General features: G+C 52.0%; 1 protein-coding gene across 2 annotated transcripts in view; it reads right to left on the reverse strand.

Moving 5' to 3' along the window:
* The window catches only part of LAMA2 (laminin subunit alpha 2), a 1,496,617-nt gene that overhangs the window by 787,457 nt on the left and 694,144 nt on the right, over positions 1–15,016 (reverse strand). For both annotated transcript variants that reach the window (XM_069726054.1, XM_069726053.1), the window contains exon 17: positions 10,823–10,950. In XM_069726054.1, the coding sequence (XP_069582155.1) occupies positions 10,823–10,950 (128 nt within the window). The remainder of the gene's footprint in view (positions 1–10,822; positions 10,951–15,016) is intronic.

Consider the following 15,016-nt stretch of genomic DNA (forward strand, 5'->3'; position numbering starts at 1 on the left):
CATGTCCATCGCTAACCGCAACGGCCAACATAAAATGAGGTCAGAAGACAGTAAGCGCTCACAGCGCATGGCCAAGGGATCACACAATAGCGCAGACTCCTGTACAGCAAATAACAACGCTCAGGAATCTGCGCACAGCAGCTATGTGTTAATTTTGACACCTGTGCTGCATCTCCGTAAAAAGGAAAGTCACGCCTCCACTACTGTTTGACAGTATAATGGGCTAAATAGTGTACGTGTTTTATTCATCGTGTGCAAGGAGCAAATTAAATAGAGCAACCTTTTACTTGGGCAGCATTAATGCTGCACAAGGTGTGGCTCTTGTACCTTGCAACACCTGAGGGGGGGTTAAAGGTAACCTTTGAAATTGGTTCAACTAGGCTTCGGCCTACACTCTGCTCCTCTCCTCCTCCTGCTGACCCTGGGCTCTAACAACGCTAGTTTTTGCCCGGAAATGCTAGCTGCACAGAGAAAAACACCAGCCAATGTGTTAGTGGGGTTCAGCAACGCCCGCTGTTCCCCCGCTGTGTAGCCGGCATCGTGTCCAGCAAAAGCCACGCTGGCACAACCGACCAAAAGCTGCCACCAGTGCAGGCTTCGGCCTACACTTTGCTCCTCTCCTCCTCCTGCTGACCCTGGGCTCAAACACCGCTAGTTTTTGCCCGGAAATGCTAGCTGCACAGAGAAAAACACCAGCCAATGTGTTAGTGGGGTTCAGCACCGCCAGCTGTTCCCCCGCTGTGTAGCCGGCATCGTGTCCAGCACAAGCCACGCTGGCACAACCGACCAAAAGCTGCCACCAGTGCAGGCTTCGGCCTACACTTTGCTCCTCTCCTCCTCCTGCTGACCCTGGGCTCTAACACCGCCAGTTTTTGCCCGGACATGCGATCTGCACAGAGAAAAACACCAGTCAATGTGTCAGTGGGGTTCAGCAACGCCAGCTGTTCCCCTGCTGTGTAGCTTGCAACGTGACCTGCAAACGCCACGCAGGCACATGAACTGAAATTGAAGGGAGCCTGGCCCCCACCTCCAGGTGTTTCTATGTATAACAGCCACCTTGTACAGCAGTACTGCTGCATTTGTACAAGGTGGCTGATGTTTTCTCCTTGCCCACGTGGAACTCAACACGTACAAAATTTGTCTCATTAGAGACCAATGCTAATGTCCCTGAGGTGTGACTTTCCTTTTTAATGACACGCAGCACCCCCATTGTTAGCGCTGCCCATCTTCTGACATCATTGGTTGGCTGCCTGTGCCTGTGCGTCCGCCCTGCCCGACACAACGCCCCTCGTTGTCTCATATTTTGGATGCGAGGGTGTTATTGATGGGCATGTGCAGTGCATATGTTCGCCTGTTTTATGTCACCTCCTTCCGCCTTCTTCAGACTGGGTGTCCTCATGGCCGCGGCATGCGATAAGGGATCAGATGAGGCCGCCCAGTCTGAAGCAGGTGTAAGGACATGTGTGAGCGGCAAACATATTTAGTGCACAAGGGCAAGAATCCCAGCACCGCAGTGTGATTTTTAAAAAAAACACTGTGGGTCTGGGATTCATGTCCACCGCTAACCGCAACGGCCAACATGAAATGAGGTCATAAGACAGGAAGCGCTCACAGCGCATAGCCAAGGGATCACAAGAGCGCAGACTCCTGTACAGCAACTAACAACGCTCAGGAAGCTGCGCCCATGCAAAAAGGTGTTATTTTCGACACCTGTGCTGCTTTTCTTTAAAAAGACAAGTCACGCCTCCACTACTGTTTAACAGTATAATGGGCTAAATAGTGTACGTGTTGCATTCAGCGTGTGCAAGTAGACAAATTAATAGAGCAACCTTTTACTTGTGCAGCATTAATGCTGCAGAAGGAGTGGCTCTTGTACTTTGTAACACCTGAGGGGGGGTTAAAGGTAACCTTTGAAATTGGTTCAACTAGGCTTCGGCCTACACTCTGCTCCTCTCCTCCTCCTGCTGACCCTGGGCTCTAACAACGCTAGTTTTTGCCCGGAAATGCTAGCTGCACAGAGAAAAACACCAGCCAATGTGTTAGTGGGGTTCAGCACCGCCAGCTGTTACCCCGCTGTGTAGCCGGCATCGTGTCCAGCACAAGCCACGCTGGCACAACCGACCAAAAGCTGCCACCAGTGCAGGCTTCGGCCTACACTTTGCTCCTCTCCTCCTCCTGCTGACCCTGGGCTCTAACACCGCCAGTTTTTGCCCGGACATGCGATCTGCACAGAGAAAAACACCAGTCAATGTGTCAGTGGGGTTCAGCAACGCCAGCTGTTCCCCTGCTGTGTAGCTTGCAACGTGACCTGCAAACGCCACGCAGGCACATGAACTGAAATTGAAGGGAGCCTGGCCCCCACCCCCAGGTGTTTCTATGTATAACAGCCACCTTGTACAGCAGTACTGCTGCATTTGTACAAGGTGGCTGATGTTTTCTCCTTGCCCACGTGGAACTCAACACGTACAAAATTTGTCTCTTTGAGACCATTCCACTGTCCCTAAGGTGTGACTTTCCTTTCTAATGATACGCAGCACCCCCCTTGGTAGCGCTTCCCGTCTTCTGACATCATTGGTTGGCTAGTTGCGCCTGTTCGTCCGCCCTGCCTGAATAAAATGCTCCTCGTTGTCTTACTTATTTTGACTGCGAGGGTGTGATTGATGGGCACGAGCAGTGCATATCTTCGCCTGTCTTAACTCATCTCCTTCCGCCTTCTTCAGACTGTGCAGCCTCATGGCCGCGGCATGCGAGAAGGGATCAGCAGAGGCCGCCCAGTCTGAAGCAGGTGTAAGGACGTGTGTGAGCGGCCAAAATATTTACTGCTCAAGGCCACGAATCCCAGCACCGCAGTGTGGCTTTATGAAAAGACACTGTGGGTCTGGGATTTATGGCCATCGTTAACCGCACCGGCCAACATGAAATGATGTCATAAGATGGGCAGCGCTAACAGGGCATTGCCAAGGGATAACACAAGAGCGCAGACTCCTGTACAGCAAATAACAACGCTCAGGAAGCTGCGCCAAGCACCAAGGCGTTATTTTGGACACCTGTGCTGCGTCTCATCAAAAAACCAAGTCACGCATCCACTACAGTTTGACTGTAGAATGGGGTAAATTGTGTACGTCTTTCATTCAGCGTGTGCAAGTAGACAAATTAATAGAGCAACCTTTCACTTGTGCAGCATTAATACTGCACAAGGTGTGTCTCTTGTACTTTGTAACACCTGAGGGGGGGGTTAAAGGTTTCCTTTGAAATTGGTTCAACTAGGCTTCGGCCTACACTCTGCTCCTCTCCTCCTCCTCCTGCTTCAACACGGGCTCTAACATCGCTAGTTTTTGCCCGCAAGTGCTAGCTGCACAGAGAAAAACACACGCCATTGTGTTAGTGGGGTTCAGCAACGCCAGCTGTTCCCCCAGTGTGTAGCCGGCAAAGTGTCCTGCAAACGCAACGCAGACACAAAGCTGCCTCCAGTGCAGGCTTCGGCCTACACTCATCTCCCCCTGCTTACCCTTTGCTCCAACACCGCTAGTTGGGGCTCTAGGAAGACAATCTTTAGTAGGCAAGGCAACGCATCTGGGTTCCAGCACCGCCAGCTGGTTCTCGGCAGTGTTCTTGTCACAGGTACTCCCTCGTGCCAAGCCTGGTTTCAGCACCGTCAGCTGTTTCCGGGTTGTGTCAAGCTCACTGAGACGCCTATGCTTGCCCCGTCGTGTTGCGGTCGAGTTAGCCAACTCCAGGGTGCCTCCAGTTTAGGAGCTTCCTATGTGGGCTGCATGAATTGGTAGTCAAGGCTGGTTCTGTAGTGCCAGTAGGCCCAGCTCCCCCTGTAGGACTGTTGGGGTTCGGTAACTGCGGCTGCCTCACGGCCTAGCTGTTCTCTCCTCTCCTGTGGACCTTCGGGTCCACCACCTGGTTCCAGCACCGTCAGCTGGTTCCGGGCCGAGCCTTTGGCTTAGGTGCCTCCTCCTGGGTATCCGAGTTCCGCCAACGCCAGGCGGTCCTTGGTAGTGCTTTTAAGCGCGGGCACCTACAGCTTAGTAACCGGGTTCCAGCACCGTCAGCTGGTCCTCGGTCGTGCCATTGGCTCTTGCACACTGGGGCAACGCATCCGGGTTCCAGCACTGCCAGCTGGTTCTCGGCAGTGTTCTTGTCACAGGTACTCCCTCGTGCCAAGCCTGGTTTCAGCACCGTCAGCTGTTTCTGGGTTGTATCAACTTCACTGAGACGCCTATGCTTGCCCCGTCGTGGTGCGGTCGGGTTAGCCAACTCCAGGGTGCCTCCAGTTTAGGAGCTTCCTATGTGGGCTGCATGAATTGGTAGTCAAGGCTGGTTCTGTAGTGCCAGTAGGCCCAGCTCCCCCTGTAGGACTGTTGGGGTTCGGTAACTGCGGCTGCCTCACGGCCTAGCTGTTCTCTCCTCTCCTGTGGACCTTCGGGTCCACCACCCGGTTCCAGCACCGTCAGCTGGTTCCGGGCCGAGCCTTTGGCTTAGGTGCCTCCTCCTGGGTATCCGAGTTCCGCCAACGCCAGGCGGTCCTTGGTAGTGCTTTTAAGCGCGGGCACCTACAGCTTAGTAACCGGGTTCCAGCACCGTCAGCTGGTCCTCGGTCGTGCCATTGGCTCTTGCACACTGGGGCAACGCATCCGGGTTCCAGCACCGCCAGCTGGTTCTCGGCAGTGTTCTTGTCACAGGTACTCCCTCGTGCCAAGCCTGGTTTCAGCACCGTCAGCTGTTTCTGGGTTGTGTCAACTTCACTGAGATGCCTATGCTTGCCCCGTCGTGGTGCGGTCGGGTTAGCCAACTCCAGGGTGCCTCCAGTTTAGGAGCTTCCTATGTGGGCTGCATGAATTGGTAGTCAAGGCTGGTTCTGTAGTGCCAGTAGGCCCAGCTCCCCCTGTAGGACTGTTGGGGTTCGGTAACTGCGGCTGCCTCGCGGCCTAGCTGTTCTCTCCTGTCCTGTGGACCTTCGGGTCCACCACCTGGTTCCAGCACCGTCAGCTGGTTCCGGGCCGAGCCTTTGGCTTAGGTGCCTCCTCCTGGGTATTCGAGTTCCGCCAACGCCAGGCGGTCCTTGGTAGTGCTTTTAAGCGCGGGCACCTACAGCTTAGTAACCGGGTTCCAGCACCGTCAGCTGGTCCTCGGTCGTGCCATTGGCTCTTGCACACTGGGGCAACGCATCCGGGTTCCAGCACCGCCAGCTGGTTCTCGGCAGTGTTCTTGTCACAGGTACTCCCTCGTGCCAAGCCTGGTTTCAGCACCGTCAGCTGTTTCTGGGTTGTGTCAACTTCACTGAGACGCCTATGCTTGCCCCGTCGTGGTGCGGTCGGGTTAGCCAACTCCAGGGTGCCTCCAGTTTAGGAGCTTCCTATGTGGGCTGCATGAATTGGTAGTCAAGGCTGGTTCTGTAGTGCCAGTAGGCCCAGCTCCCCCTGTAGGACTGTTGGGGTTTGGTAACTGCGGCTGCCTCGCGGCCTAGCTGTTCTCTCCTCTCCTGTGGACCTTCGGGTCCACCACCTGGTTCCAGCACCGTCAGCTGGTTCCGGGCCGAGCCTTTGGCTTAGGTGCCTCCTCCTGGGTATCCGAGTTCCGCCAACGCCAGGCGGTCCTTGGTAGTGCTTTTAAGCGCGGGCACCTACAGCTTAGTAACCGGGTTCCAGCACCGTCAGCTGGTCCTCGGTCGTGCCATTGGCTCTTGCACACTGGGGCAACGCATCCGGGTTCCAGCACCGCCAGCTGGTTCTCGGCAGTGTTCTTGTCACAGGTACTCCCTCGTGCCAAGCCTGGTTTCAGCACCGTCAGCTGTTTCTGGGTTGTGTCAACTTCACTGAGACGCCTATGCTTGCCCCGTCGTGGTGCGGTCGGGTTAGCCAACTCCAGGGTGCCTCCAGTTTAGGTGCTTCCTATGTGGGCTGCATGAATTGGTAGTCAAGGCTGGTTCTGTAGTGCCAGTAGGCCCAGCTCCCCCTGTAGGACTGTTGGGGTTCGGTAACTGCGGCTGCCTCGCGGCCTAGCTGTTCTCTCCTCTCCTGTGGACCTTCGGGTCCACCACCTGGTTCCAGCACCGTCAGCTGGTTCCGGGCCGAGCCTTTGGCTTAGGTGCCTCCTCCTGGGTATCCGAGTTCCGCCAACGCCAGGCGGTCCTTGGTAGTGCTTTTAAGCGCGGGCACCTACAGCTTAGTAACCGGGTTCCAGCACCGTCAGCTGGTCCTCGGTCGTGCCATTGGCTCTTGCACACTGGGGCAACGCATCCGGGTTCCAGCACCGCCAGCTGGTTCTCGGCAGTGTTCTTGTCACAGGTACTCCCTCGTGCCAAGCCTGGTTTCAGCACCGTCAGCTGTTTCTGGGTTGTGTCAACTTCACTGAGACGCCTATGCTTGCCCCGTCGTGGTGCGGTCGGGTTAGCCAACTCCAGGGTGCCTCCAGTTTAGGAGCTTCCTATGTGGGCTGCATGAATTGGTAGTCAAGGCTGGTTCTGTAGTGCCAGTAGGCCCAGCTCCCCCTGTAGGACTGTTGGGGTTCGGTAACTGCGGCTGCCTCGCGGCCTAGCTGTTCTCTCCTCTCCTGTGGACCTTCGGGTCCACCACCTGGTTCCAGCACCGTCAGCTGGTTCCAGGCCGAGCCTTTGGCTTAGGTGCCTCCTCCTGGGTATCCGAGTTCCGCCAATGCCAGGCGGTCCTTGGTAGTGCTTTTAAGCGCGGGCACCTACAGCTTAGTAACCGGGTTCCAGCACCGTCAGCTGGTCCTCGGTCGTGCCATTGGCTCTTGCACACTGGGGCAACGCATCCGGGTTCCAGCACCGCCAGCTGGTTCTCGGCAGTGTTCTTGTCACAGGTACTCCCTCGTGCCAAGCCTGGTTTCAGCACCGTCAGCTGTTTCTGGGTTGTGTCAACTTCACTGAGACGCCTATGCTTGCCCCGTCGTGGTGCGGTCGGGTTAGCCAACTCCAGGGTGCCTCCAGTTTAGGAGCTTCCTATGTGGGCTGCATGAATTGGTAGTCAAGGCTGGTTCTGTAGTGCCAGTAGGCCCAGCTCCCCCTGTAGGACTGTTGGGGTTCGGTAACTGCGGCTGCCTCGCGGCCTAGCAGTTCTCTCCTCTCCTGTGGACCTTCGGGTCCACCACCTGGTTCCAGCACCGTCAGCTGGTTCCGGGCCGAGCCTTTGGCTTAGGTGCCTCCTCCTGGGTATCCGAGTTCCGCCAACGCCAGGCGGTCCTTGGTAGTGCTTTTAAGCGCGGGCACCTACAGCTTAGTAACCGGGTTCCAGCACCGTCAGCTGGTCCTCGGTCGTGCCATTGGCTCTTGCACACTGGGGCAACGCATCCGGGTTCCAGCACCGCCAGCTGGTTCTCGGCAGTGTTCTTGTCACAGGTACTCCCTCGTGCCAAGCCTGGTTTCAGCACCGTCAGCTGTTTCTGGGTTGTGTCAACTTCACTGAGACGCCTATGCTTGCCCCGTCGTGGTGCGGTCGGGTTAGCCAACTCCAGGGTGCCTCCAGTTTAGGAGCTTCCTATGTGGGCTGCGTGAACTGGTAGTCAAGGCTGGTTCTGTAGTGCCAGTAGGCCCAGCTCCCCCTGTAGGACTGTTGGGGTTCGGTAACTGCGGCTGCCTCGCGGCCTAGCTGTTCTCTCCTCTCCAGTGGACCTTCGGGTCCACCACCTGGTTCCAGCACCGTCAGCTGGTTCCGGGCCGAGCCTTTGGCTTAGGTGCCTCCTCCTGGGTATCTGAGTTCCGCCAACGCCAGGCGGTCCTTGGTAGTGCTTTTAAGCGCGGGCACCTACAGCTTAGTAACCGGGTTCCAGCACCGTCAGCTGGTCCTCGGTCGTGCCATTGGCTCTTGCACACTGGGGCAACGCATCCGGGTTCCAGCACCGCCAGCTGGTTCTCGGCAGTGTTCTTGTCACAGGTACTCCCTCGTGCCAAGCCTGGTTTCAGCACCGTCAGCTATTTCCGGGTTGTGTCAAGCTCACTGAGACGCCTATGCTTGCCCCGTCGTGGTGCGGTCGAGTTAGCCAACTCCAGGGTGCCTCCAGTTTAGGAGCTTCCTATGTGGGCTGCGTGAACTGGTAGTCAAGGCTGGTTCTGTAGTGCCAGTAGGCCCAGCTCCCCCTGTAGGACTGTTGGGGTTCGGTAACTGCGGCTGCCTCGCGGCCTAGCTGTTCTCTCCTCTCCTGTGGACCTTCGGGTCCACCACCTGGTTCCAGCACCGTCAGCTGGTTCCGGGCCGAGCCTTTGGCTTAGGTGCCTCCTCCTGGGTATCCGAGTTCCGCCAACGCCAGGCGGTCCTTGGTAGTGCTTTTAAGCGCGGGCACCTACAGCTTAGTAACCGGGTTCCAGCACCGTCAGCTGGTCCTCGGTCGTGTCATTGGCTCTTGCACACTGGGGCAACGCATCTGGGTTCCAGCACCGCCAGCTGGTTCTCGGCAGTGTTCTTGTCACAGGTACTCCCTCGTGCCAAGCCTGGTTTCAGCACCGTCAGCTGTTTCCGGGTTGTGTCAAGCTCACTGAGACGCCTATGCTTGCCCCGTCGTGGTGCGGTCGAGTTAGCCAACTCCAGGGTGCCTCCAGTTTAGGAGCTTCCTATGTGGGCTGCGTGAACTGGTAGTCAAGGCTGGTTCTGTAGTGCCAGTAGGCCCAGCTCCCCCTGTAGGACTGTTGGGGTTCGGTAACTGCGGCTGCCTCGCGGCCTAGCTGTTCTCTCCTCTCCTGTGGGCCTTCGGGTCCACCACCTGGTTCCAGCACCGTCAGCTGGTTCTAGGCAGTGTCTTTTGCTCTTGTACCTTCTGCTCCCCATCCTGGTTCCAGTAACGTCAGCTGGTTCCGGGCAGAGCCTTTGGCTTAGGTGCCTCCTTCTGGGTATCCAAGTTCCACCAACGTCAGGTGGTCCTTGGTAGTGCTTTCAGGCACGGGTACCTCCTGCTTAGTAACCGGGTTCCAGTAACGTCAGCTGGTCCTCGGTAGTTCCATTGGCTCTTGGACCTTCGGCTACCCATCCGGGTTCCAGTACCGTCAGCTGGTTCTCGGCAGTGTCTTTTGCTCTTGTACCTTCTGCTCCCCATCCTGGTTCCAGTAACGTCAGCTGGTTCCGGGCAGAGCCTTTGGCTTAGGTGCCTCCTTCTGGGTATCCGAGTTCCGCCAACGTCAGGCGGTCCTTGGTAGTGCTTTTTAGCACGGGTACCTCCTGCTTAGTAACCGGGTTCCAGTAACGTCAGCTGGTCCTCGGTAGTTCCATAGGCTCTTGAACCTTCGGGTAGCCATCCGAGTTCCAGTTCCATCAGCTGGTTCTTGGCATTTTCTCAGCCTTCTTGTACCTTCTGCTACATTTCCAAGTTTAAGACCCTAAAGTCGACGACCCGGAAGACCACCCCGATGACGACGACGACCCGGAAGACCACCCCGATGACGACGACGACGACGGCGGAGACGATGACGACGACGGCGGAGACGACGACGGCGGAGACGACGACGGCGGAGACGACGACGGCGGAGATGACGACACTGAAGTCGACGACCCTGGAGACGACGACATGGAAGACCGAGAAGCAGAAGAACAAGAGGCTGCAGAACAAAGAGCAGAAGAACATTAAGCATAACACTTAATATCAGAGCAAAAGATATTATCTAAATTATATGCAGAAGAAGACTAAGCAGTGTATGGGGGTGAGTCCGTTCCTCCTCGTGGTGCCCCTGGATAAAGCCTGATGCTGCAGGCCAAACTGAACGCGGACAAATGTAACTTTTGTGACTGGCAGAACGGAAGGTGTAATCTTCCAACTTTTATAGATAACAACTACGGGAATGCCTGTCACAAATGAGAATATGATGAAGAAGTAGAATAGGAAGAATAATAACAGTGGAATAAAAAGAATATGTAGAATAGGAAGAATAATAATAGTTGAAGAAAATGAATATGAAGAATGTAATAAAAAAAAAAAAAATAGGTAGAAGATGAAGAAGATGAATAAGGTGAAGAAGTTGATGTCAAAGATGCTGATGATGATGAAGATGAAAGTGTGGGAAAAGGAAAAAAAAGAAGGGGAAGGTCGTGGAATAGTGAAACATCAATATCTGACAAAATAAAAAAAAATTTACATAGTCAATATCTTTTTCAATCCGAACGTCTTTAAAAAAAAAAAAATCAAGCTATTCTATTTGATTGGGCTAATCCTCATTGCCTTTAATGTCTCCGCCACCTCCCCCAATACATCCTACATTATTCTTAGTTGTTTTCCTTCATGTAGAATGAACCTACAAGGAAAGAAAGGGTTTATTTTAATTCCGATATTTTGGTCCCATTGACTTGCATTGGGATCGGGTATCGGTATCGGCGATATCCGATATTTTTTGAATATCGGCCGATCCAAACCGATACCGATACTTTCCGATATCGGAAGGTATCGCTCAACACTACTCATAACAGTTCAACATCCACGGATTTTTTTCTCTTATTTTTCTCCTTTAAATCCTAGATGCATCTTCTAATCAGGTGTGTCTTATAAAGCAAAGAATACAGTATAATACATGATTGACTACTGTATTGAAAAACTTACTCTAGTCTCTAGAGGAGTTTAATCAAGAATGCCATTTCATACACCAGTCTTTCTCTAGAGTACTTACGAGTAAAATACAACAAATTAATTGAGAGGCATTGATCTCTGAATAAATTTGTTGCATCTTTGACTGTCTATGCATGAGAAAAGCAAATGTATGTCTGCTATAGGCATATGTAGATTTGCTCTATACTTTTTGAAAGGTAGTGAGGAGGATACATTGAGTTGTTAAACACCCATACACTGAGTTGCTTAAGACACCAACATTACCACTTACTTGTTTGAGGCTATGCTCATAGGACAAGCACATGGCAAACAGTCCTCATCCGTCCCATCTGTTGGATTCCCATAAAAGCCTGGTTGACAGTAATCACAGTATCGTCCATAGGTATTATGTCTGCAGTTCTAAAAGAAATAGGAATATCAGTAATTATTCGCTGTATGTGATGGATGACAAGTGTCAAATATTCATATAGAGTGAATTTTTGAGTGGGGTTTCGTCTTAGCCATGAAAATTTGCGCAATTACAATTTTGCCTAATACTGCCATGATAAAAATGGGATCTAAACCTCCTCCAAAAGCAACTTCTCCCAACAATCCAGGAGAAATTTTGGGACCATTGCTTTTTCCAGTATAATGGAGCATTATGTCACCAGGTAAAACTTTCTGATAACTAAGTGACTCCATGAACGAAACATTGAAATTTTAGGTTCATGGCCAGGAAGCTACCCACATCTTAATCGTACCTAGAAGCTGCTATCAATCCTCAAAAAGCAGAGTGACAAACACAAAAAGAGAAATTGTGACAAAGTCCAAGCACTGACTACTTATCAGTCAAGAATTATCCCAGAAGATGATATCCAGCACGAAATGGCAAATTGCAAAATCCTTGAAGAATACGATTCAACATTATAAATATTGAGCTTTTGCATAGACTTGATGTATTTGTCAATAAAAGTGTAAACAATTATGAAAATATGAAAAGCTTCATGCACTCACACAACTCTGCTATGTTAACACACACATCCTTTTTCTCCTATCTCACACCTTTCACATTGAGCAGTGTGAGGGAGTAGGAGAGATAATTGTGCAACTGCATGGTCCCTCCTGTGGTCAGGAAGAACACTGTCAGAGTTCTCCATTATCAGAAGCTACCTATGGACTATAAGACATACACTATTTTTAGCAAGAATTTTCTTGATAAAAATGCATCTTCTAGTACAAAAGTATGAAAAATATTTAAAATTGAGAGTCCTCAGTGGTTGATACCTTTCAATGGTTAACTGAAAAGATGGTAACAGATTGCAAGCTTTCGAGAATACTCATGTCTCTTCAACAGGCATAGACTAATACAAAATCTGAAGAATCAAATATTTATACACAACACATGCAGAGAAATAATGCAATAGATAAGAAAAATGACGTGAAGCAGAACTATCATTATGGGGAGGGATAAACATAAATATTGGAACAGTTCATAGATAATGAGTGTAAAATTTTATTGTCCTCTGATTGGGGTCTGGTTCTGTGTGGTGATGCCCCCACAGGTCTGAGGTGCAAATTCCTTAATTCTTGTAAAAAGACATAAATCCATGCGACACATTCATTCCTGTACTGAGAGTGTCAAAGGTTGTCATAAGTTTATACTCACAGACACTCCTGTTTCTCTGAGATTTGAAGTTACTTTTTAATACAAGTAATTTCATGTCCATGATGCTGTGATCAGATATAGAGAAATGTTTGGCCACAGTTAGATCCATTTTTTTTCTCTTATTGTGTGGCAATGAGAATTAAACCTTGTTCTAAGCTTTTGCCCTGTCTCACCCACATACAGACCCTAGTTGGACATTTAGTATGAAATTGATTAAACTGTTCATGGAACATATTTTGCTGTGTCTCAGACTCTGTCCAGATGATTAAAATATCATCAATGTAACGGTAGTAGGCCAGAGGCCTGATGGGACGTGAGGACAAAAATTCATTTTCAAGCTTGGCCATGAAAATATTTGCATACTGTGGAGCCATTTTACTTCCCATCGCTGTACCAGTCTCCTGTAGATCTTGTTGTCAAATTTAAACTAATTGTGGGTGAGGATTATTTTGTAATTTTCACCACAGAATCAGCATAATTCCCGGAGTTTTCTATGAAGGCTGTTAGGACTGGCGGAACGCACCAAGTAAAATGATATAGATACGTTCGCAGTCCGGGGTCCACCGTGCAGGCGAAACCCGCTGCTAGTAAATGACAGACTATATGGCGGTACTAAAAAGTATAAACACGTGGGTTAAACCTCACCCAGCGTGAAGAAAGCGATCCTGTTAAGTCACAGGACCGCGGTACCGCACATAGAGCGCGAGCAAGTAGTCAGCGAACTTAACCCCAAAAGGGATTGAAGTCCGATTAGACCCTTGCTGGCACAACACCGCAACTGGGTGTGAAAAGAACCTTTACTGCAATATATGAGCACAAGAGTGCGTGCGATGCCGCACTGACGGACGCCACTAACCACCCAGGCTTGGGTATGGAAAGCGCGAGGCAAGCGCACGGCGCCGTACTGGCAGGCACTGCTATAGGACGCTGTGATGTGTGTAACATACAGATGGATAGTCGGGCGCTAGAGAGCTACCATCATCCGCGAGCAATCAACAACTCTAGGGAGGGATACTTAGGAGCTTTCAACCATCGACATACATCCATCTACACACACACATATTAATTGTACACTAGCGCATGGCCGTGCGGTCATGCGCAGTTTATATAGTTGCAGGACAGGAAGTGGCCACAGAAACTTTGCCCTTCCAAGACCTGCCAAGATGACCAATGGAATGCGCTGCAGAGCCTGAGCACATGACCCTTGATCTCCAACGGGAGATCTTGCCCTGGGCATGCTCAGTGTGCGCAAATAAGGACTTAGTCCCAGAGAAGTCCGCTCGCTGCTGACCAGCACTGACTTTAATGGCAGGAGCTGAAGAAGCAGCAGTAACTCTCTGTACCGAGCGAGAACGAGCAAGACGCTGGGACCGACGTCCCTGCTGAGCAGACTCCACTGCGGCTGGATAGGAATGGGAGACCGCAGCGGAGACGGCCCGAGATTCCCCCTGTGCAGAAGTGGGAACTCGAGACCTAACAAAGGCTTTGCAGGCATTTAATCCATCCTAGTGTAGGATATTAGAGAATGTTTTCAGCAGGTTCCCATGACCTGTCCTCTGGGCCATAACCCTTCCAATCCACCAAATAGAACTTTTTGCCGTGTACCACCTTGCACCCCAAATGAGCGTTCACCTCATAATCGTCCGTAGACGAACCCGATGTCCCAACAGATGACTCGGAAAACCGGGACATGTATACGGGTTTCAAGAGGGACACGTGAAAGGTGTCGGTGATACCCAAGCGTGGAGGAAGAGCCAGACGGTAGACCACGGGATTAACCTGTTCGAGAACCTTGAAGGGACCCAAGTAGCGAGGAGCAAACTTAGTGGACTCAACTCGCAGCCTGATGTTACGGGCGGAGAGCCACACCAAGTCGCCAGGGGCAAAGGTCGGAGCGGGGCGCCGATGAACATCGGCGGAGGACCTCATTCTCTCCTTGGAGGCCCGAATGGCATCCTGCGTGCGATCCCAAATGTCCCGTGCCTCCACAGCCCAGTCTGCCACCCTGGAATCAGCGGAAGACAAAGGCATGGGCACAGGAACACGCGGATGCTGGCCGTAATTTAAGAGGAATGGAGTCTGACCGGTGGAGTCGGCTACGGCATTGTTAAGTGCAAACTCTGCCCACGGTAGCAAGGATGCCCAGTCATCCTGCCTGGCAGAAACAAAATGTCGCAGATATGTGACCAAGGTCTGGTTGGCCCTTTCAACCAACCCATTCGTCTCTGGATGATATGCCGAAGAGAGATTTAACTCAATACTGAGTAGACGACAAAGCTCTCTCCAGAATCGAGACGCAAACTGGGGACCCCGGTCACTAACAATTTTGTCTGGCATACCGTGTAGGCGAAAGATATGCTTGATAAACAAGACAGCCAACGCCAGTGCAGATGGTAGCCGTGGAAGAGGTACCAAATGCACCATTTTGGAAAAATGGTCGGTGATCACCCAGATAATGGTGCAGTTACGAGACTTGGGCAAGCCCACCACAAAGTCCATCTCGACCATCTCCCAGGGCCTGTCCGCCACGGGCAGAGGATAAAGCAAACCAGCTGGCCGTTGCCGAGGAGTCTTGTTCCTGGCGCAAGAGACACACGCCCGAACATACTCCGCGACATCACGGGCCATATGCGGCCACCAGTATGTCCTCGCCAGTAACTCAGATGTCCTTTTAGTACCAAAATGTCCACCCACCCTGGACGAGTGCGCCCAAGAAAGAACCTCCGGTCGCAAATTGGATGGAACAAAAGTCTTGCCCTGGGGCACAGACTCCAGCGAAACCGGAGCCACAGTTCTCAAGCTCTCGGTGGGGACAATAAG

Source organism: Ranitomeya imitator, chromosome 5, assembly GCF_032444005.1.
Source record: "Ranitomeya imitator isolate aRanImi1 chromosome 5, aRanImi1.pri, whole genome shotgun sequence".
NCBI lineage: Eukaryota > Metazoa > Chordata > Amphibia > Anura > Dendrobatidae > Ranitomeya > Ranitomeya imitator.